This window comes from Brassica napus, chromosome C8, assembly GCF_020379485.1.
Source record: "Brassica napus cultivar Da-Ae chromosome C8, Da-Ae, whole genome shotgun sequence".
In the NCBI taxonomy this organism is placed as follows: domain Eukaryota; kingdom Viridiplantae; phylum Streptophyta; class Magnoliopsida; order Brassicales; family Brassicaceae; genus Brassica; species Brassica napus.
The window spans coordinates 37801175-37825785 of NC_063451.1; the positions used below are offsets into that span (position 1 = coordinate 37801175).

At 33.4% G+C, this 24611-nt stretch overlaps 3 protein-coding genes across 4 annotated transcripts; 2 read left to right on the forward strand and 1 right to left on the reverse strand.

The window, feature by feature from the left end:
- The first annotated feature begins 3826 nt into the window (after window positions 1-3826).
- Window positions 3827-5600, forward strand: LOC106394420 (16 kDa phloem protein 1). 2 transcript variants are annotated; one of them, XM_013834993.3, is made up of 5 exons: window positions 3827-4024; window positions 4131-4196; window positions 4924-5062; window positions 5169-5304; window positions 5402-5600. In XM_013834993.3, the coding sequence occupies exons 1-5, from the start codon at window positions 3958-3960 to the stop codon at window positions 5459-5461; spliced, it is 468 nt and encodes a 155-aa protein (XP_013690447.1). In that variant the 5' UTR covers window positions 3827-3957; the 3' UTR covers window positions 5462-5600. The 2 variants fall into 2 exon arrangements, with proteins under 2 accessions (XP_013690447.1, XP_013690448.1); XM_013834994.3 differs by having other exon boundaries at window positions 5169-5298.
- Window positions 5601-11928: 6328 nt separating this feature from the next.
- Window positions 11929-20976, reverse strand: LOC106396408 (AP3-complex subunit beta-A). Its single transcript, XM_022700051.2, has 13 exons — window positions 20915-20976; window positions 20803-20830; window positions 16699-16902; window positions 16496-16572; window positions 16134-16383; window positions 15299-15916; window positions 15010-15183; window positions 14715-14841; window positions 14527-14636; window positions 14205-14405; window positions 12892-13826; window positions 12528-12791; window positions 11929-12435 (listed from the first exon to the last, which is right to left on the reverse strand). The coding sequence occupies exons 1-13, from the start codon at window positions 20959-20961 to the stop codon at window positions 12081-12083; spliced, it is 3390 nt and encodes a 1129-aa protein (XP_022555772.2). The 5' UTR covers window positions 20962-20976; the 3' UTR covers window positions 11929-12080.
- Window positions 20853-24120, forward strand: LOC106395688 (FBD-associated F-box protein At4g10400). The gene is given in 2 exon segments (XM_048764666.1): window positions 20853-23423; window positions 23497-24120. Coding segments are annotated over 2 exon segments (1323 nt in total). The 5' UTR covers window positions 20853-22586; the 3' UTR covers window positions 23983-24120.
- The last annotated feature ends 491 nt before the right edge of the window (window positions 24121-24611 follow it).

Genomic DNA, 24611 nt, shown 5'->3' on the forward strand with positions numbered 1-24611 from the left:
TCAGTACGATCTAACTGTCGATAACCTAACTCAGTGTCACCCCGGTTACGTTCCAGATTAGTATTTTGTACCTGAACTGGCTGATGGATTCTCGATTGAATCTGACTTGGTCCGCTTGACTTAGTGTGAGTTGTGTGATGTTGATTTTGCTGCAGAGACGCGATAAGAGATTGCATCGATGCCTCCAATCGATCGATCTTTGCATCGGAAGCCTTCATCGAAGCTTGAATCGAGTGCGTATTCGTTTGAGATGTTGCGACGATCGTGTTCATGCGTTCATCCAAACAATCGATCTTCCGGTTCAGTTCGCCACCGTTGTATCTAGAATCTCGATTCGTTGCGCCAATTCACCGAGCTGCTGCTCCACCGCCGCGACTGATCTCGTCGTCATCGTCGGGATAGCGTAATCCGATCTGCTCACCGCACCAAATGATAGAGCACAAGATATTGTATTCGTATTTCTTCCTCAAACGTACAATACTCAGTCTGTAAAATACAAACTAAGCCCAATCTCAAAAGCAATTGCTTAAGAGCCCAACGTACAAATCAGATACAAGCCACCTTACAAATGAATACAGCTCACAATATTTATACTACTCCAAATGCTCTTCAACTCTAACGGTTTAGTAACAAACTCCTGCCACAGCCGTTATGATCTTTAGCTTCAATGATCACTCATCGTCCTTCTCATGTTGATCCGCAGATCTTCTTGCCTTCCCCTCTCTTATCTTCTTTCTGTAATATACTCTCCAGCACTTATTAGATACATTCCGGCTGGTAAGACATTGGACATAGAGGGACTTCTTGTGGAGGATGGATCGCAACCTGTTGAGCTAACGAGGGATTTTAGGTGTTTTGAGACCCAAGAGAGGTTTAGGTGATAGCTTCTTGGGAGGCGGGCCAAGCATGGCAATGACGAAAGAGACGGCGGCGGTGGAGGATGGATGGGTGGTGTGTTGTGCCGGTGGACATTTTGTTGCGTTGAGGTTGGTTCAATCGTTTTCCAAACGGCACTTTGTAGCATTTTTGGCGAAAAGTAAAAAGTATTTAGAAATTTCGTAAGATATGAGTTTTAGTCACCCAATCGGTAGTGTGAAGAAGTTACGCTCTACCGAATGAAATCATTATTCTGTTTCAGATATTTTTTCCAGATCCTCAGTAATAGTATTGTTCAAGTCTTGTAATTGGTTAAATGCTTTATTCATTATAGGTGAGTCCTCTTATAAATAATTTTATTGCCAATATGAAAGTAAATCTGGATGAACTCAAAACTCTGACACTTGTGAATTTCAAATTTGATTTGTTTTATTGATACTAGTACTTGGACCCTGCGGAGAAAAGTTAATATTAAGTTTTCAATATTAATTTAAAATGATTACATATTACATGTTTATAAAATATGAAAATATATAATTATTTTAAAATATTTATAAAAACTGATATAGTTACAAGAGAAACACTAAAGATGAAAAATAAGATATTAAACTTTATTATGAATAAAACATATCGAAAACACTTATGTCAAAGTGATACAACCCTTCGAAAGTATTATGTTTAACAATCATTATTAAATTTTTCAATGTTATTTTAAAAATTATTTTGTATTCAATGTTTAAAACAAAATGATAATATTTGAATGTTCTAACTTTCTTACATCATTCTGAAGACTAATATGATCTGCACAATGGTATTACAGGTCTTATTCTCCTGCACCAAGACGAAGAGGAGCAGACTATTCAGCATCTCCAAGGAGAAGACATGAGGAACATCCAAGGTCGCCACCAAGAGGTCATCCTCGAGGAGAAGAAGATGGAAAATACAGTCGCAGGTCCTATTCCCCTGGCTATGAAGGTGGATCTGCTGCAGAGCCGGAGAAAAATGGAGAGGATGAGATTAGAGAGTAAGTGAGACATCATCACTGTCTGATTAGAGAGTATGTGAAAGAGTCAGTGTTTGGACACCTGGGTATGAACCAGAAGAAAGGCGTCGTGGGGGGAAGATCAGTATCAAGGTCGCCATCTGGATCGAGGTCCAGATCTGTGGAGGCATCTCCAAGAGTAAAGCAGTCTCCATCCATTATTTTACCAAAAAAAAAGAAAAAAAAGCAGTCTCCATCTCTCAGACCAAAGAACTTGGTGCAACTCTCTATGGGGCTTTGTTTCTCTAGTTGTGGTCTATGTGTCCTCAAAAAACTCCTTTCTCTGGCTTTGCTAAAAGATATTTGTGCTGTGATGTGATGATACTAGAGATCTTTCTCAATTTGTGAGTTTTTATTTTTTAATATTTGTTTGAAGAAGTTTGGTTAAGCTTTTTATTTTGAGAAACATTTTTTTTTTGAATGAATGTAAAATTTATTCAATCAAAACTTTAATTACATCAAGTGCTACTATTTTGATCTCCATTTACAAATCAAGAAACTCTTAAATCTCTACTTTTCTGTACTTCAAAAAGAAAACTCATGTAACTCTTGAGCCAAACCACACACTCAAACCTTCCTCAAAGTATTTTTGCCTCTTCCCTTTCACAGCTAAAAGCTTCGGTCTTATCACTTTATCAACCCATTTAATCAGCAACAATTCATCTCTTGGTTGCTCTCTATGCCGACGAGCATTGCGCTCCCTCCAAATACTATGCAGCAACGCTTGAAGAGTATATCTGATAATGAATACTTCAGTGATAAGAGAAACGTTTTCAATGTACCCTCGTCTTCTTTCCTATGAGTTCTCCAACTTAAAAGTCAAGATCGTCGACGATGTTGATATTTTCATTTAAGCACTCGAAAGTAGAAGACATTATGATGTTTCTTAGGTCTATTTTGGATAAAAGTCCCAAGGCTTTCGGTTCTTCTTTTGGTTGGTTAGGATTCAATTTTCAAGGAGCCAATCATCTCATACGTCAAACCGGTACCCAAAATAGGGGTTAATAAGGTCATTTAGTTTGGTTGAGCAGACCATATACCATAGTTAGGCGTAGGCATGAGCGTTCGGGTATCCATTGGCGTTCGGATCGGGTTTTCGGGTTTTTGGATTTACGCTCCTAGGTCCCATACTAAAATTTTATTAGTACGTGTCGGGTTCGGATAATAACACTTCGGGTTCGGTTCAAAATTGTATTGCGTCCTAAAACCCACAAAGTAATCATATATCGTAGGGATTCAGGTTATATCGGTTCGGTTTGGATATAACCGAAGTAAAAAACAAAGTTTTTGAAGCAAAACATAAAGAAAAACATCTAAATTAAATAAAAATTAATCTATCACACGTAAAATTGATAAAATAACAATAAAATGTTAAATCAAGCATGAAAACAACATCATTTGTAAACAATTTGTATTGTCTTATAGAGAGTAGACTTTTAATTTCAATGAGCAAATTATAAAATATTTATTTATAACTAATTGTGTACTTAAAGCATTTATTAAGATTTTAATATTTATTATTATATATCATATTACCACAAATATTGAATTTAATAATTGAAATACTTATATATATTTCAAAATATTTATATTGACTATTAATTTCGGATTTTTCGGGTTACTCGTTCGGTTCGGTTAATAACACTTCGGGTTCGGATAATTTTTGTACCACCCTACAAGACCCGTTCAGGTATTTTTACATTTCGGATCGGATAACGGATCGGATTTTTCGGTTCGGATTTGGTTCGGATTTCGGGTTCCAGATTTTATGCTCAGGCCTAGTTTGGCGCCTCCCTCCTCTGCATAATGGTTTGGTTCGGTCTGGTTTAAGTCTTTGGAACCACAACGCTGGTTGTGTTGAAATTCGAAAATAAATAAAGAATAGTAATAAATAATGTGAACCAATTCTGTATATAAGGACTTTCTCTTACACAACCACTTGTTCATTATGTCTCACAAGATTTCATCTTCTTTTCTTTTGGTTTAGAAAACTTCAAACAAAGCCAATATTTCTTTTGAAAAGCTCTCCAGAGACGGAGATGGCTGTGGGAATCCTAGAGGTTGATCTGATCAGTGGGAAAGGTCTCAAACGATCTGAATTTTTTGGTAAATTGTTAATTTCTCTCTTCTCTCATTCAGATTTGTCATCTCTTTCTTTCTGTTGGTTTTTGGCTTTTAATTTTGACATAATTTGATGTTAATTCCTTTGAAGGTAAGATAGATCCGTATGTTGAGATCCATTACAAAGGACAAACCCGCAAAAGCAGTGTTGATAAAGGTATAAAATTAACTCACGTATTACATTCTCTCCATATAACTCCAGATCTCAGCTTTTTATTCGTCTTTTTAGATTGACTTCTCTCGTTTCATGCGCCAGACTGGTTCTCCATCATTATCAGAATAGTATTATTATTTTAAAAATTACTAGGACTTAAGAAATAAACAAATTGCTAATATCTTTTCTTGGAGGAAAACAAATTGATTGTCACATATAATGGCTGTAGGCTTTCTGTGTTAATAACAGTAATATATAATGGTTGTAGTTCTTTATAAAGTTTGTGGTATTTGATTTTGAACCAGCCATGTATAAACTTGATCAAATGAAGTCATTAGTTAATCACTTAATCAGATAATCTACAAAAACACTTTTTTACTAATTGTGTTTCTGTTTCGTGAGCATTCTGTGATCATTTAACATTTGTTAATCCTATTTTATTATTTTTCTATTCGTCGTTATGCTATTTAGTATTTGCAAAATTTAGTGGTAACTTGTAAGTTTTCTTTTCTTGTACGGTTTAAATCTTGAAAAAATTGCTGTCTGGCCAACCTCATTTTAACTACTTATCAATATACCAAACTTCCTCTTATAACTTACATAAAGACGTTTACTAAATACTATAATTTCCTTCTGAAAATAAGATAAAAAGAATAATGTGTCAATACAATATAATGATCACATATATACTAGATATTTTATTGATATTTGTGTTATTTTAATGGAAAAGATGGAGGTAGAAATCCAACATGGAATGAGAAATTGAAATGGAGAGCAGAATTTCCTGGCTCCGGCGGCGACTACAAACTCATCGTCAAAGTCATGGACCATGATACTTTCTCCGCCGACGATCCCATCGGCGAAGCTACGTAAGTATCATTATCATGTATATACTGATATACACACTAAACTTGCTTATGCACTTGACTGGAATAAAAGCAATAATACTATGTGCGAATAAAAATGAATAAACAGAATATATGTGAAAGAGTTATTGGAAATGGGAGTGGAGAAAGGAACGGCTGAGCTAAGGCCGACCAAGTACAACGTTGTTGACACCGATCTCTCATTTGTCGGCGAGATTCTCCTTGGAGTTTCTTACTCTGTTATGGTCCATTATTACTCTTTATTTTTCTTAATCTACTTTTTCAAACTTTATTTACCATCTTATTGAAGCTCTTTCATTTATTTTTATTGGGAATATTCAGCAAGACAGAGGAATGGATGGAGAAGAGTTTGGTGGATGGAAGCATAGCCAGTTTGATTGATTTCTCCTTTAGATTGCTCGTTTATACATTTAGTGTGAACACATTAAGCATTTCTTAATTTCAACAAAAAAAAACTCTGAACACATATTGAATGTCATTTGTGTGTTGTGGTGAATGAATCTCGTTGTATTTAATTTCAGTATCGAAGAAAGTGTAAAACGCTGAGCCAAAGATGACTCTGCGCCTGCCACATAAAATACTTATAATATAAAGTAATCCCAATGAGGGGTTTTCACAAGATTTCTAGCATATAAAGTAAAACATTTTAATCAAATATTGTTTGATGTTCTCAAAATCATCAAATCTCCTTCTGAAAATAATCAAATGAAATATTCTAAGGAGTTCTTATGATTTTGAAAACTCATTAATAAAATATAAATATTTATAGATACATATAGCTAAAATACTATGTTTGAGAAATCTCTATTGGAGTTGTTCTATGCAGTCTGAAATTTACAAAATATTAAAGTAAATTAAATACATTAAATAAATATAATGTAATATTTTAAAATTTTGATTTATTAGTTTTTTCTTCTTCAATTGCCTAATTTTATTTTCCAAGTTTTATCTTTAGTGTGAACATCACCAAACTATTCAAAATTTCACAAAAAATAGTTTTAACACAACAATGAAATCTATATGCGAAATCTATATATCGATTTATTCAGCATTCTTCATCGTTGTTTATGATTTCTTATCTTCTGGTTTTATAATGCAAATGTTTTTCCAAAAAATGGATATGAAATATTTTGTGGGCAATCCTCTATATATTAATAGAGAAACATTTAAAAAATGGTAACATGTAGTTTGTAATAATTACAAAAGAGCATTGCTGAGTTGTTACTTAATTAAAATGCCAATTAATTTTACGTGGTAGTTTAAAAATCAATTGAAAAAATGTTGGTCCAAAATCTAATTACTAGGGAACATTATATTAACCCAAAATATAATAAGCGTGTATTCTTTCCTTAAATAAAAGCTATGAAGTTACCTATATGATTAACATATATATGACAATTAATGATTATGAATAATAAAGATTTGATAACAATTTTTGCACTCTTTCTCATTTTCTCTTTACGCGGACCTTACAGTGAAATCATTCATCAATGAAACATCAAGATCATGGAATTTACAGACCATTCGGACTCTGGTGGATCCTCAAGATGCGAAAATAATTGAAAGTATATCATCAAGTAAAGTTCCAACAGTAGATCGAGATGGATGTCATTTTACTACTAATGAGAAATATACAGTTAAATCTGGATACCAAGTAAAATGAGTGTACCCGAATAGAGAGAAAACACTACCAGAGTATGGTCCTTCGGTGATTCCACTGAAGGCTCACTGCTAGAAGGTACAATGTCCACCTAAGATGAAACATTTTTTATGGCAACTGGTATCAAGATCCATAGCGGTTAAGAAAATTTTAAGGGAAAGAAGATTATAAAGGGATATAATCTGTGCACGATGTGGAGCACCCGATGAATCCATAAATCAAGTTTTCTTTGAATGCCCACCATCGGTTCAGGTTTGGGCACTCTCCAGAATTCCATCAAACCCATACATATTTCCTACAGAGTCATTGTTTGTAAACATTGATAATTTATTTTGGAGGGTTACCCCGAAATTAGAAAATCATCAATTTGCTTGGATTTTATGGTACATATGGAAAGGAAGAAACAACAAAGTGTATAGCACTGTGGATGTTGATCATAGAGATACTCCTAAATTGGCGGAAACAAAATCATTACTTTGGGTTGATGCACAAACTTCACATGCACATGGAATCAATCAAAATTGATTACCAGTAGCAACAATAGTATCGTCTATCCCAGGTAGATTTTTTTTACGGATGGATCATGGAAAAACCAGGAAATGTTTTCAGGACAAGGGTGATATAACACACTGGAAGGTTCTGATGGTTTAATGGGAGCGAGAAATACAAGAGTGAGTCAGTCGCCACTTCATTCGGAGATAGATGCTCTCATTTGGGCAATGTAATGTATTAGAAACCTAAGACAGTTTTCTGTCACTTTTGAAACGGATTGTTCTCAATTATTGAAGAGGGTTTCAGAACCAGAAGAATGACCAGCATTTGCAAGTTATTTGGAAGACATAAAGAACTTAAAGACAAGTTTCAACAGTTCAGAGATTATTCATATACCACGGGCGCATAATTTACAAATATCGTTTGTTGTCCACATGAATGCGTAGCTAACAATTTGGTTTGCAAAGTCTATATGAGTCTGTATGTTGCTGACAAAAAAATATTATTAAAAGAAATTAAACAATCACATTAACCATATAATAAAAAAATAGATTTTTTTCTTATATGTTATATTTTAAAAATTTTAAAACGATTTTAAATTACAAAAATGTTAAAAATCCCTTTGAAAATTTTGTGATCAATGGCTTAATTTTTTTTTGTTTTAACAAGATACAAATGATCATACAATCATATTAATATGAATTTTTATTTAATAGATATTCATATTAAATAGTATATATATATATATATTAATACCATTTAAATTAAACTATGTACCATTTAAAAATACATTAATATTTTAATTTTTAAATTTGCATTGAAAGAGTATTGAGACATTAATATTTTAGTTTTGAAATTTGCATCAAAAAATACCACATCGAAAATTTTGAGATTAATGTTTTAAATTTTTTGTTATATCAAATATATAAATGTTAATAAAACCATCTGAGTAAGAAGTCTGAATAATAAATATTTATATTAAAAATACAATATTATGTCAATATCTTTGAAATATAATTATATACCATATAAATAAATAAAATGATTATTTTGATTTATTTACCATAAATATACTGTAAATGAATAAGAGGTATTGTTTTGATTTTATGTGATTACTATAATCTCCTATATATTAATTGAGAAACAATGCTGTCAAAAAAAAAGCTGTCAAAAAAAAATTAATTGAGAAACAATTGATTACTCTAACAAGTGCAAAATTTTATTAATTAATATTGTTCAAAAATCTTACAAGAGATCGATACAACTAAGATTGATTTAGAAGTTATTGGAATAATCTAGCGAGAACATGGATTTCACAACAAATATGATTTCCTAACCCTAACCCCATTTCTATTCGTCACAACACCAACATAAAATATTTGGAAGTATCGATTGACAATCGGAAATGATAACTTTTTTTTAAGTCCAGCCCATTTTTTTTTCTTAAATGACCTTAAAACAGTTTTTAATGATTAACTAAATGAGCTACATACATAGTAAAATGTGTTTTGGTTTAAAAATTATTGCATACCCAAAATCAATATGAACCATCATCATTTTCGTTTAAAATGTTTTCACAATAAAATATAGAGTTGGACAAAAAAATCGAATCCAAAAAACCGAACCAAAGCCGATCCAAAGAATAGTATTGAACTTTAACCAAAATTGGTTAGATATCCAAATGGGTTCAAAATTTTGGTATTTAGAGAACCGAAACCGAACCCGATTCAAACCGAAATATTTTTCCGAATATATCTGAACAGGATTTATATACTTAAATATATTAATTATTTTTTAATTTAATATCTAGAAGAATATACAAAATATATAAGACATTTTTAAGTTGTCCATAATACTTAGAAATATATACAAATAGTTATAACTACATTTTAAAATAGCTAAACGATACTTATAATACTTAAAATATCTACTGATTTCCTATCTGAATATTTAAGCTAAACTAATTTTTATGTTAATTTTAAGTATTTTGGCATACATTATTCAAATTTATATGTTATATATTATTTTATTTTTAGATTTTGAAAAATTTAAAGTATATATGAACTTTAATTTTTGAAAAAAAAAATAAGTTATTTGAACCCAAACCCGAACCAAACACGTAAAGATCTGAACTGACCCAAACCCTCAAGGATCCGAATCGAACCAAATGGTACTCGAATGTTCACATCTAAGCAAATGTAAAAAAGTTATTGATAACAAAATGTATATTGTTTATAATATTTAAGTACAATTTAGCAGAAATATGTCACTAGTTGAAATAAAATCTTTAATTTTTGTTTATGTAAGGTTTGAAAATCAGAATTTTAGGATCCTACAAGAAAAACAACAACATGAACAATCGCAAACAACTAAAAGAAAACATATATGATTTAAGGAAAAAGACTAACAAGAAAAACACTCCAAGATAACAATTCATAAGCATCATAACTCAAAATTTCAGTTCAACCTAAAGTAGCAGTCCACGAGGAAACTAATGCAATCGACGAAAAACAACGTTGATGAGTGCTTTGATATATAAAAACTTGTTGTATCTCAGCTTAAAAGTTATTCTAAGCATGCATGAATTGATATGGACTAATCATTGTAAGGTGCCAACACATTTATATTCAAAACAAAATATTAGCAGAGAATCATGTAACATGAGAGACATAATAGTCATAGTGGTTGAATTAAATGGTTCAAATAAAAACGAGTCAATAAGAAAACACTAAATAAAATATATGATTTAGAAATCTTTTATTTTAAGTTACATGGATTTAAAACAAAAAGTTTATTTCCAAAAACCAATTAAATGTTTTGGATTTAGAACAAAACAATATTTCCAAAAATAAGTTACATAGATCTAAAACAAATATTATCTCCAAATACAAGTTTTTTGCATAATCAACGTTAATAGATGTATAAAATTAACTTACTAATTTCATTCTCTCCATATCCTCCACATCTTAGCATTTTATTGGCCTTCTTAGTTTGTTTGTTTTTCCTCATTTCAGTGTAACAAACTAATTATCCATTATTACTGACCTTCAAGACATGGTTCATCTATGAGAAGATGGAGATCTTCTTTAATGCTATATTTTCACCCCTGCTTATTAACTCTATTATGAAATCAGAGTCGTGCACCCTTTTGTATAGTGCAATTTGAAAACCTTCGAGCTTCTGCCCAATTAAAAGCCTTATGTTAAATTTTCCCCATTTTGAGCAATTCTTCTTTTAAAACAAGAGTGTACCAACAAATTATGTTCCCTCATCCACCCGTTATCAACCCTCCACACACCTTCCATCTCAGTAGGAATCAACATCGCGTTTATGACCTGAAATAGATGCTGATGTTCGAACAGTATGTCCCATTCCGCAGTAGTAATCCATAGAGTCCGTGAAGCATGTAGTATCGCATTGACAACTGCAATGTTAATATGATCATTATAAATCTGTAGATCCTATTAGTATTATGATTTATCTAGCTAGGCATTCATTATTCATGATTAACGAGGTAAGTAAATGAACATATAGACATCATCATTTAATTATTGATATTTGTGTTATTTTAAAGGAAACTAGATTTTGATCCGCGCTTAGAAAGCGCAGATTTATTTTGAAATTAAATATTTTTTTCTTTTATAATTTATATATAAAATAATGTATACATTTGAGTAGATTTACCCGGGTACACTGAACCGTACCAAACTGAAAAAAAAAAATTAAGTTGAATTTCATAATAACCGAGCATATCCTATATCTTTGGAACCGAAAAATAGAAACCGAACTGAGAACCAAATGAATACTTAAATTTTTAAAATACAAATTATATACCTACAAATATTAATTATATTTAATTTCTAAATAACCAAATATCCTAAAAAATACTATTTATAAACGAAATTATGCAAAAGAAAAAAAATAATGACTCGAATATTTTTTATTCAAATATTTAATAGTTAATTATGTATCCTATATTTTTTTTCGAAACAACCTAAACTACCCGATTTAAAGCGCAAGATATTTTACATTTTTGAAGTAAATAAATATGTTCTATTTAAACCAGTCTTTTTTTACTAATTCCATTTAAATCTCCAACCCGTTTAGACCCATTTGATATTTTTATGATGAGATTAATCATTTAGTTCATATTATCATATATAAGAATGTGTAGTTTCCAATTCACGTAAAATGAAAAAAAATTGTTATATAACAGAGGATTCTCAATTACAACATATATTAAACATAACTAAACCATTGAAAATTTTATACTATTAATAGAATTATATGTGGCAATGATCACGTCATATGTAAACATGTTTGAATAATCTGTCATATATTTATAGGGATTTACTGTTAGAGTAACTAGATAATAGATTATGGGAAATAATAAATAAGTTCATTTAAATTATGTAAAGTATTAATATAGTTAGAGAAATATAAGGTAAAACCAAAAAAAATAGTTAAGTCTGATGAAATAGTTCAACAAATTTGTTTAAGTAGATTTTTTAAAAATTCTTCATTTGTAACAGTATAGATATCCAGAAATCCCTAATGGAATGAGAAACTCAAATAGAGAGACGGGGTTTCCTAGCTCTGGCACCGACTATAAACTCATTGTCAAAGTCATGGTCCATGGACCATGATACGTTCTACGTAAGCATCATATACACTAAACTTTGCTTATGCACTTGACTTGAATCAAAAACAATAATATGTAATGAATAAAATATACAGACAAGTATCAAAATTAAAAATGTTATGAAAAAAAGAGTTTGGCAACGTATTAAATTCACCACATGGTGGTGACATAGTATATAGCAAAAAAAAGAAGTAAAATTCGATTTATCAGCTGGCTGAAGAAGACGTCTCAACCATGAAATTAGCAATTCTGTTCAACAGGTTTAAACCGAAAACCGTTTCTTCGCAGTTGATCTTAACTGTTAAGTTGAGATCCTCATTGCATTTACCTTGGACTGTGATGGTAATCAAAAGAGGGATCTCACTGCTCAAGATTTTGCTGCTGAATCTCAAACGCAGACCAGTTGCATCTTCAAGTGTGTTAGCAACTGGCAAATCCACAGACACAAGGTGCAGATTTGAATTGCTAAGCACTTTAAGCGTAATAGACTCGCAGATGCTAAGAAACTTGTCTTTCCCATTCTCCATTCTTGTGTCTTTGACATGATCTGTGAAAGTACACCTACCAAAAAGCCAAGAGAGGTCAAGTAGAATCAGTATTTGCGAAAAAGAGATTGGTCGAAGTTATAATTAAGTAGAGAAAGGAGCTCTAACCTTCGACTATACTCGAACATTCCAGGTAACCGAGATTCTGTGGCTAAGAACTCTTGGATGGTTATTGAATACGGTTTGACAAGGTATCCGAGATCAGGTCGTAACTTAACAGGAACCTTCTTGCCATTGTAGTGTAAGCTTAACCTCATGGGAAGCAGGTGGTGATGAAACCTAACCTGGATAAGCCTCTTTGCGCTCTGACCTGGTTCAAGGCAGCTGAGTTCCTCCATTGGGATTAGTGTTGGCACATTGTTGTAAGATGCACTGCAAAATAAGTTAAATTAGAAAAATTTAACATGAGAACTTGTCTTTTCATGTCAGCTCAGAAAACAGGTTTTATAGGCATAATGAAAGTAAAACTCACTTTGCTTTGCCCACCAAAGTCTGTTCAGCTGAGTCTGATACATTCATTGCTTCTTCATCCTCCAAGTTAACCTCAAGGATAGGTTCTGTAGAACTGTTCTGAAAGAGAACTTCTACACAAACGTGCAAGGGAGATGCAGTGGAGACTTCAGATAAAAAGGTATAGTCTATCTTCAAGCCATTGCCATTTCCGGGGTCTAGGAGAGTATAGCTTTTAGGCTTTACTCTGCTTCCTATATCACCAATGGATATTTTGGCATAAGAGCTCTGATTCCTATCTAGTGCAGATGGAGTTTGATTTGAAGTGCTAGACTCCTCGTCTAACCACAGATCAAGGGCCCTTTTTGACCTTAGTTCTTCCTGGTCAGTGGAAACAGTAATCTCTGAAAATTGAATTAAAGGATCAGCTGCATCGTTGGCTTCATTTCTTTCATCACCATCACTGCTGAATTCTGAACCGTTATATGATTCGGAATCATATTCAGAAGAGCCATCTTCATCCACTGTTTCAGAAGATTCCTGAGAACCATTTAAATCAGATGTCGCCTCTCTTTGTCTATCAGAATCTGACAGCTGATCGTGTTCTTCAAAGACAAAACTACAGGGCTTTGGAAGAGGTTCATATCCAGGAGCCGCATGAAGAACTATCTGCGACAGAGATCCGGGAAGATAGAAACGGTTGTGTAAGTTTAAAGGTGAGAAAGGCTTCAGCTTTCTTCCAAACACATGTTCCACAACATGCTCAGCAATATTTTCTTGTGATGCCACACTGTCTTCCGCTGGCTCATGACAAGCTAATTTGTATGACAGCATTTTCTTGAGGAAACGAGTTCGATCACGAACATCATAGTTTAAGTCGCAACCTCCTAGTTCAAGCAAATAAAGCACAATCTTTTTCAACATCTGAAAATCTTCGACCTCTGCACTTATTAGAACCTGTAAATATGAAGGTAATATGAAAACTAGAAGTCTTGAACAATATATTCTGAGAAAGTACTGAAACGTGCCTAAGTAAAAAGTACATATAAGCACGAGCAGTTAATAATTTTGCAATAAACCTAAATTATTTCACAGGATAGAAAAGCCATTTGATGTTAAACTCTTATACTATTAGGTCAAAAACGGATCTGATTTTTTTTCTGAGAAAAAAAAATGATTATTCAAATAGCACAACAAATGTGGATGGCCTTTCTCATAAATCATTATTCCTTCAAATGGTAAATGTATAGATATAATACTGATTATACTATGGTTTTCTTTAAAAGAAAAACTGAACTCAGAATAAGAGGTTTCGAGGCAACGCCCTAGCTATACCTTAGCAGCCGTATTAAGAATCTGTAGTTTTGTCTCTGATGCCTCTGATTTAAAGCTCCATGCAAGGTACTTGGTTATTGTGGTCAGCATCTTTGGAATGATATGACCCAAAGAGCAGTAGACACCTACCATCCAAATAATAGTTGCACGAGCAGCAGCTACCTTGACTGAATCCAGACTACGAAACAGTTGAATTATCACCTTCAAACACAAAATAATTTACAAAACTGTCAACAAAATAGTTGAGATCATTGCAATAGCTTCTAAGCATGTGTTCTGAAAGTGTCTGAGAAGCTTAATAAAGTGAATGAGATGTACATACTTTTTCATGACTAAGGGGATCTCGCTCTATGATGGTCTGAATTGACATCACGGCTTGCACCAACACCCCTGCTTCTCCATCCACTAACTCGAGATCGCCAGCAAAAGATTCTGCAACATTGTAAGTGCTACTTTAACTTAACTGCAGAGTTTAACTAATGAGTGCAATGGAAATGAAGCATAACATACCTTGTTTAACTAGTGCTAACAATCCATTAAGGCATGCAGTTGGAATTTCTGGCAGTCTTTTTGCGCACAAACCAATTGCTGCAACTGTATCAGCTGCAAATCTCCTGTCTGGATCTTTAATATAGTCCTGGAGAAAGCTCACGGTTAAAACATTCAGTAATGTAAAAAACATTTCTGCTAAAAAGGACAAGGATGACGGTGCAGAAGTTCTTATATCACTGGAACCCAAATGATCACGCAAACTTTCCGGAATGAGCAAAAAAAGTTCTATAATCTATTAAGGATAAAGTATAACCTCAAACTCTCTTAAAATCGAAGAGATAGATGAAGTGGTAGCAATGAGAGAGAGCATCTCCAGCTTATGTGCTTTAACTTGATATGCATCTGATGAACAAATAAAGAAATCTTCGAAGTGTGGAGCAAAGAGAGAAGGGACTGCTTTGGCAAAAACAAGGATATTGCAGAGGACCTGCCACAAATTATGAACAAACAACACTCAGAGAACATTTCATCACGCCTACACAGACGTATGTGGAGTGGATGGACTAGAGAACCATAGGCGGGAAAAATAAAAGAATGGTTACCACATATTTTGAGGCAGTGGATGACCTAAGCAGAAACAGGAGCGGTTTAACAATTCTTTTAACATCTTCCAGGGGAGCCATTATCCACTGAACACCAGCTGCTGCTAGTACAACTGCACTATTGTTACTCCATAACAGCGGGGATGTACACTGAAGGAGGATCTTAACATCTTCATTATCTCCAACAGATGTGGTATCTTTGCTATCAAGCGAAGATGCCACCGTATCCACGCAATTAGATCGTGACAGGTACTCGTCTGGACCTTCAATGTAACATTTAGATACAAGGCTGACAAGATTAGCATCAAACGAATCACTCTTATCACCATCTCCTTTATCACTGACTAGACCATCCTTCTCATAGAAGCCGTTACTATCCAAACCATGTAAAGACAACATCAAAGATTCCCGTACAAGTCCATGCCTTGCAACAACATAGCGCAAAAGAGTTCCTATGAGTAGTATCTGACCCCACTCCTCTACATCAGGAAGAATCTGGCACAGCTTCTTATAGTTCTTCCCGATCAGTTTGAAGTTATTTGGACAGATACAGGTGAATGCTGCTGCCGCTGCTCCAACCACTCCTGGAGAATGGTCATTTAACAATATCCCCACTAGCTGCAAACAAAACCAACCATACTCAATGAAAGTTCACCATTCACAGATAAAATCAGTAAACTCAAGGACATCAAAGACTCCAAACAATGATGCATAAAACAGAAACTTAACATGATATAAATATCCTAGTCACACTCCATAAAAAGAAAGAAAGTATGTTTTCAAGGGGGCTCGTGAGTTTATATAACAACTAAAAAGGAAACTGAGAGGACAAAACCTCTTCGATTGAAGGGGCATGTTCTTCGAGGCGCAAATCATGCAACTTTGGAAGAGCATTGGCAGCACATTTTCGTACATAAACAGCTGGATCCCTCGCACATTTTCCCACAGCTGCAAGTGCAAGAGGCGCGATCACGTGTAAGCGAATCCCAGCCATTGTACGAAGCGCCCAAGCTCTAACCAACGGGTTTGGATCTCCCAAGTCCTTCTGGAAGTAGTTGATCGATAGCAATGCTTCATTTGGACGCCTAAAGAAACCAAATGAAAGTTAACATGTAAGTTACAATCACATACACATGTAGATGCACAAACAAATACGCCAAAAGAAGCATATAGTATTATACTATATGCTTCACATACTTTTCTGCATAGTGGAGCAGATACAAGTAAACCAGCTTCTTCACTTCCGATGACTGTGACGCCACGTTCTTCACCACCTGCGAATCGAAGTTCGTGCAAAGAGGTTTCATAATCTGAGCTCTACGATATTTCTAGGATTGTAATTTTAGATCATTCGACTGATATGGAATTCTACTGAATCGAAGGGATCAAATCAAAAGCACCTGAGGGAAGAAATTGGAGACGTCGAAGCCCTGAGCGATGAGAGCAAGGAGACGCTTGAGAGCTTCGCATTTCTCCGATTCGAACTTGCTATCCAGAAGTGGAGCGATGTTGACGTCTTCCGGATCGTCGTACAGGTGAGCGTCGGTGCCGATCCGGAGCACCGCAGCTGAGGCCTTGCTCAGCGTCTCCGCCGTGGAACCAAACTGATTGAACATCGGATCAAATCCACCTCCGGAAAATTCAGAAATCAAAAAAAAAAAGAACTCCAGCAACTAACCGAGAGAGAGAGAGAGAGAGACCGAGACGATGAATGGTTACTATGCAGATCGCAAACCGGTTTAATTACCCAAACGAAGCCCATTAATGTAATGCGGTAAAACGAAAACGGAGAAATGAAAGGTCGGCCCAGTAAAAAGCCCACAAAAAACTTTAGAACATTTTCGGTGAGTGAACCTTTCAATGACCAATGCATGAGAGATTAATTGGTGTAGGTCATTATTAATGGGCGTGGAGTCGTGGACAAAGCCGGTAGTTCCGATGCTCATTATTATTATCTTCTGATAATTTAACTCCTTCATGTAGATACATCTAAACTATTAAGGCAGAAGTACAAATAAATCTTACTCCTTAAAGTTCCACAAATATTACATCCCTATGCCACTATTAAAACTATGTCGTTTTACTTACTCTCTTTTTCTTCCTAATTCGTTGATACATATCAACTAAACAAACCTTATATTATTCTGGGCTTACAATTTCTAAATGGCCCAAACATACTTATTTAGGTATATGTGTATATTAAATAGATTATGCATAGACTATCGTAACTAATTCAACTTCTTTCCTTCCATACTACAAACCATTCCTAAAACTATTCCTACATTTACGATATTTAAAAAACAAATCAACACAGAATATTTTTTCCTAATTCTACTTATTTAGGTATATGTGTATATTAAATAGATTTTGCATAGACTATCGTAACTAATTCAACTTCTTTCCTTCCATACTACAAACCATTCGTAAAACTATTCCTACATTTACGATATTTAAAAAACAAATCAACACAAAATATTTTTTCCTAATTCTACGCAGTCAGCATTTAAAAAAGGGATCAATATAACTAACGAAATCACATAATTATCTTGCCAAAAACTTGGTTACCAAGTAATTCTTATCTTTAAAGATCGAATATTCTCTTTTTCCTATTAAATAAAAAATTATGAATGTACATTAAATAATTTTACAAAGATTTTGCCATTGATTCTGCGTTTAAATTATAACTACCAAAATTTACCATTTAATTATTATGAATTAACCTAACGGGATCCCATTTGATATGCCAACTATATATACATATCTCCTCAAGTTGCATCGAAATCATATCAAATCAAAGAATAAAAAAAACCTCAATATGTCTAAGCTAACGACATTTGTTCCTCTCACAAAACTCAGGCCATTCAAAGACAACTGGAGAATTCAAGTGAAATGTTTACATTCGTGGAAGCAAAACACACCTTTTGCAGGTGATACTTTCGAGATGGTGTTAGCAGATCAATGGGTAAGTTTTGTAACACACGTTTCTTCCTTTCGTTGTATTACTAATGTCATGAATCTAACTAATATGACTGTGTTTTTGTTAGGGTAACAAGATCCATGCTACTAGCAAACGATCTCTCATGCAACGGATTCAACGTGTCTTACCTATAGATTCTTGGGGAGTTATTGAACACGTTACTGTGACTCCAGCTGGTGGTCAGTATCGAACAACCAACTACAAATACAAGATGGTTATAGCAGAAGACGCTGTGCTATCAAGATCGGATTTAGTTGATGATAGAATTTTTATATCGCTTGCTAATTATGAAGAAATTGAGAATGGAACCAAAAAGCAAGCTTTTCTCATTGGTAATCTCTGTTTATGTTATATTCATATTGTTTTAAAACTATACTGACATGCGTTTGATATACATCGTTACCTATGTTTGTATTTGTTATCTTACAGACGTGATAGGAAGAATTCATGACCTTGGTGATGTACAGACTGTACAAGTTTCTGGCGAAGACAGAAAGAGGGTTCTGTTTCGCTTAGTTGATGCAGAGTTAGTTTCAAAACATTTTGTTTTTGTTACCTTATACACTTTATTTTGTTCTTTTCATTGACTAAATATCATTCTTTGATATCGTTAGAGGAAACAATCTTGCATGCTGTCTGTGGGGAACATATGCTGAGCAACTTGAACCGTTTTCTCTAAACGGAAAGGATCAAACAATTATTTGTTTGATCAGGTTTGCAAAAATCAAGGAATTTAGAGGTATTTGTTTTGACTCTTATAACATTAGTTGATTAATTTATTTTTTGTTTGATTGAATTCAAAGCCTATGTTTAATGTTTTATAGGCGAGCTGCAAATCACTAATGCTTTTGATGCGACACGATTGTTCCTGAATGCAATGATCCCTGAAGTTTCTAATATAACTCAAAGGTTTTGCTTCTGTTATGATTATGATTTATATATTATTACATGCCTATCTTATAAAACTAATTTTTAAATGTCCAAATTGAAATGCATTTAAGGCTGTCAAATGATGATCTCTCTGTTGTTCTGGTCCCAAAACCGTCTGGAAAGAAGGATGGTAAAAGAATTTTGTATAACTGGAATGATGCTGAGATCAAAACAATTGCAGAAGTCGCTGAGGCCAATCAGGTACATCTAACCATTTTTCCGAATGTAATTGTTTTGCTTTATGGTTATGAACATTTGAATAAAAATCCGCTTATGATTTTATAAAATATTTAGGTGGAGATTTGCAAAATCATATGTACTATTGAAGCTATAGATACAGATTGGTCTTGGTTCTACATTGGTTGTAACCGGCACCAAAAACGTGTACTTAAGATTCCTAAAGTTGATTATGGAAGGATGACAAAAAAAGATAAGCCTATGTTTCGTTGTGAACTTTGTCGTTCTAATATCAATACTGTTGGACCCAAGTAAGTGATTATATTTACTTGAACTAATTGTTGAGAGTTCAAATATTTAGCAAGATCAAAGTATTCTTACTATATCCGATTTTTTTTTTTTTAAGATTCAAGCTACATCTGGTTGTGAAAGATGACTCTGCAACATGTAATGTGATGTTGCTAGGCTCTGTTGGTAAGTCCATCGTTGGAGTGGATGCTGAAGAATTATGGGATGGCTCATATGAGGAGGTATATATTTTTTTTATGAATTTGTGTTTTGCAGTTACTTTTCTCTACAATAATAGTTTAGATTTAACCCCCATTTATTTCTACTATATATCAGATTGAAGATCCAGATATACTACCAGAACATATTCTTAGTTTGGTCGGCAAGTCTTTCTGTTTTGGTATTTCCATATCCTCAGACAATGTCACAAATGGATCCGACACTTTTGTTGTTTTAGAGGTTTGTTCTGGAGATAAAGTTCTTACTATCCAGACTGACTCTCAATCTAATTCTGATATGGTCACAACTTCTTCTACCATGTCATCTGGATCTGTAAGTATATTTTTTTATTAATCTATGCTTTACATTTGTTATTAGTGTGTGCTTTATGATAGTGTCTAACAATTCCTTGAAATTTAAATTGATTTAGGCCATGATGTTGGATCAAATTTCCTCTGATGAGTGTCCAACTCCTATAACAAAGCGCAAGGATGATGATTGTGACCTACAGGACCTAACATCTTCTTCCAAGAAACAATGCACCAAGATAATCAAAGAAGAGAAGATCAAGAATGATTAGGCTGAAGATGAAGTTTCTATCCGATATCAAACTCCTTTCGCTTATTTTGGTTTTTTTTGTTATGTTTTGATTTATTCCGTATTTTGAATTTGAGGCTTTGTTTTTTTTTATATTTTAATTGTGTTATTTTAATTTTCTTTATCTAATAATAAGCTGGGTTTTTATGTCATTTTTATGCATTCTTAAAATTAATTTATAAGACAGTATATTGAAATTACTTATTACTAATCAAAACAAGAGCCTAACTAACCAATCAACTCATATAGTTCTAAAGTAAAACTATACTACCAATCGTATTTCTAAAGGATAATAAGTTTGGTTAGAAGAGTTTACCTGTCTATAAGAGTATGAATGTTCGAACCTGCTCCATAATCACAACATATTCAAGATGGTCCTACATTGCTTGGTACTTATGAATTAGTTGTGATAGCTAAGAAATACTAACCGTATTCGAAGTCTTTTGTTCGCCAAGGTTGCTGGCTTACTTTGCATCTGGATTACTAGAAATTGCTTCACACAACGTCCAACTCAAACATGCGTCACAATTAAAAAGGATAATATCAGAATTGACACAATTGTATAAAAATAGATACAGAAATTTTAAAAATTGTTGATTTTGACTTTACGACCTTATGTCTCTAAAGACGAAGGTTAATTGCCGGCATACTCATTGAGACTAGAGATCTATCATTCCATAAGAGAAACAATCAAAAAATTTAGGGAAGAAAACTATTCATGGAATCTTAATCAAAATAATCGATTATGAATCTAACCTTTGATAAAGTAGATCGATTGACTTAACAAATAGAGTGACCAAAGTTAATAAACATCTGTTCATTGGAACAAAGATATATGAGTTGTTGACGAAGTGATCAAGTACTGTAATGAAGCATTCCGTGGACAAAGCAGAGCTTATAGTGAGTCTTGACAGGTCTTCATGATTAAACCGGGACCGTGCTATATCTATCCGACAGAAAGCTCTTCGTATGACCCCTTCAGTTGATTTTAAAAACCATCATAACACAGAATCTAGAACAACAAATCAAGATAAATAATTTCAACCTAAACCTCCAAAATCATACCTGTTTGCAAAATCTGTTGTAGTTCTCAATTGATCTAACCATCTTTCCTCTTTTGAGAGAGAAATTCAACCCCCTGAGATGGAACTTATCGCCAGAAAGCGGACGGCACCGACATAGAGATCTACAAGAACGGAAACCAAGAAGTCGTACAAAGAAAACTGTTTCTGTTTCTTTTCCCGGAAAAAAAAAAATTTGGGCTTCGATTAATATTTTAAGCCCACTAAATTGAAGTCAAAAATAAATTGCCTATTTCAATTCATCTAAATGGGCTTTGTATATATAATTTTGCACCCGAATACTTTTTGTGAATTTTTTTGGGTATGATTTTCCATAATTTGTAATTTTTGCTGAAATTTTTGTTTAAAAAAAATTAAATCAAATGTCATTTTTAAAATAATTTATCACACAAATTTTATAGTATAATTTAATAAAACACACTCAATCTAAACAAAATACTCTAATATTTTAGATTTAATTGTTTAATGTAATATTTAAGTTTGGACTAAACATCTAAATTGTTTAATTTACTCTAAGATCAAAATTAATCAAGTTAATTTTTTAATTTACAAAGTAAAAGTTAAAAAGGTACAAATGAAAAAGAATGCAACTAAAATTTAAAAATTCGACACTTAGCAAAATGACCAAGATACACAATATATCATAACTCAATAACCTATGAAACATTAACCTACAAGTCTACAACTAACAAAAATATTAAATTCTACAAAATATACATCCGCGCAGGCGCGCGGGTCAAAAGCTAGTTAGTCTTTATATACTTCGATACTTTCTCAATCGAACAAGCAAACAGTCTCAAGATACATTACTCTTTTTTATATCCGTCTGTTCACTTCTGATTTTATCTTCTGATTCTGGTTCTTCGTGAGACACCCATCACTTAATTAACTCTCCACATTTTATAAGGTTTTGTCACGTTCCTTTCTTTTGTCTTTTGTTTTTGATTATTGAGTGTTTCTAATTCATTTGGTTAGTTTTAAAGATGTTTTTTGTGTGTGTTTTGTCTCCTCCTCATATATGGACAGAATCAGTGGGTTGTCTGATGAATTACTTATTAAGATAATATTGTTTGTTCCTACAAAAGTTGCTGTATCCACTAGCATCTTGTCGAAACGGTGGGAGTATCTTTGGATGTGGTTGCCTAAACTCGAGTACGGTCATAGAGATTGTTCAGAGTCTGAATGCGAGAAGCTACGGTGTTTCCTTGACAGAAATCTGCCATTACATAGAGCTCCGGATATCGAAAGCTTCCGTCTTGAATTGTGTAATTCACGTTTTAAACCGGAGAATATCAGCATGTGGGTTGTAGTAGCTCTTTCTCACTGCCTACGTGAGCTGGATATATCATATGAGTCTTATCCGGAGAAGCCAGACATATTGCCGAGTAACTTGTATACCTGCAAATCGCTCGTGGTCTTGAAACTGGAGGGGGATATCCTCTTGGATGTTCCTCGAATGGTCTCTCTTCCGTCTCTGAAAACTCTGATGCTTCAGAGGGTGAGATACCTCAATGATGAAACTCTTCAACGGCTTCTATCTAATTGTCCAATTCTTGAAGACCTAGTGGTGAGGTTACGTGAATATGGTGACACCATGCAAAAGTTGACAGTTGTTGTTCCATCTTTGCAGAGATTGACACTCTATATACCCTATGGTCATGAACTATATGAGTATGTGATAGACACTCCTTCTTTAAAGTATTTCGAACTTGTGGATTATATTGATAATGATCACTACGGTTTGATTGAGAACATGCCTTACCTGATCGAGGCATATGTAGATTGTTGTTGCCCTGATATTTATAGTCTTATGGGATCAAACACATCTGTCAAGCGTCTTACAATATGTTCAGTGGTAAATCATTTTTCCATTTATTCAACTCATTTTATGTAATCAGTTGTCAGTAACTTTAGTATTCTGTGCGCAGGCTATTCTCGATGGTCTTGTCTTCAATGAACTTGAACATCTGGAGGTATGTCTATGCACAGTGCTTTTCTCGAATCAACTTGTCCAGCTGCTCAATGCTTCTTCTAAGTTAAAGAGACTAGACATCTCCTTAATGGATGTAAGTTTGTTTGTTAACCCTCTTTTTTTACTGTCTGATGCACAACTAGTCTCACTCTAATTTTTGTGTTTGATATATCAGGGTCATGTGCCTCGATATATGGACGACTGGAACCGACCAAGTACTGTTCCTGAATGTTTGTTGTCAAGTCTACAAAGTCTCAACTGGTTGGAGTACACAGGAGAACCACAAGAGAGAGATATTGTGGTTTACATTCTGAAACATGCTCGTCACTTAAAGACTGCAACAATCACGTCATTTGAATCGGATGTTCCAAAATTTGAGATGATAAAGGAGTTGGCTCTTTCTCCTAGAGCTTCAACAACATGCCAACTCGTGTTTGAATGAGTCTTTTGATCACTAAACTTTAGCGTGTTCTTCAATTTCTTGTATTTGCTAGGACTCGTTTCGTTTGTCTTCAACTCTGGAAACTTGTTTTCTACAATAGGTTTTATTTCTATATACTAAGAGCTAAGTTATATGATCTTTTTCATTAGCTTACAGTTTAAATACAGACCGGAGAAATCTTGTAACTGAAGAAAGAGAACAAATAAGCACTTGATGCATGTTAAAGTATATATTTTTAAACGCAACATGAAAATATAATTCATCTTAATCATATCCTTTTCCATAATATAAATAAATAAATTTTAAAAATGTATTATCTGCAAAATGTATAAATTAAAGAAAAAAAATAATTTTGAAAAAGGTTTTTTGTTTGATTATTTCAGATTGTTATTTTATGGTAGCTAACTCGAAAATATACTAGTAAGTAATAAAAATTAATAACAAAGTAAAATATATTAAACAAATCACTATATATTAATAATGCTAAATGAAAAATATAAACAATAATAGTATAGAGTTATACAATATATAACACAAAATAAAAAATTATATATTTAAAACATTTGTAATAATATAAAATATATTTATAAAATGAAGAAATATCCCCACAGACGACGTGCATGTTAATC

What these genes read in the sequence shown, in the direction of transcription:
- LOC106394420 (XM_013834993.3), top strand. Translation starts at nt 3,958, where the DNA reads ATGGCTGTGGGAATCCTAGAGGTTGATCTGATCAGTGGGAAAGGTCTC. An exon ending in CAAAAGCAGTGTTGATAAAG is followed by an intron (nt 4,197 to 4,923) that starts GTATAAAATTAA and finishes TTAATGGAAAAG; the next exon opens with ATGGAGGTAGAAATCCAACA. An exon ending in GAGTTTCTTACTCTGTTATG is followed by an intron (nt 5,305 to 5,401) that starts GTCCATTATTAC and finishes GGGAATATTCAG; the next exon opens with CAAGACAGAGGAATGGATGG.
- LOC106396408 (XM_022700051.2), bottom strand. Translation starts at nt 20,961, where the DNA reads ATGCAAAGTAAGCCAGCAACCTTGGCGAACAAAAGACTTCGAATACG. An exon ending in GTTAGCACTAGTTAAACAAG is followed by an intron (nt 14,637 to 14,714) that starts GTATGTTATGCT and finishes ACAATGTTGCAG; the next exon opens with AATCTTTTGCTGGCGATCTC. An exon ending in ATGTTCGAGTATAGTCGAAG is followed by an intron (nt 12,436 to 12,527) that starts GTTAGAGCTCCT and finishes GCTTTTTGGTAG; the next exon opens with GTGTACTTTCACAGATCATG.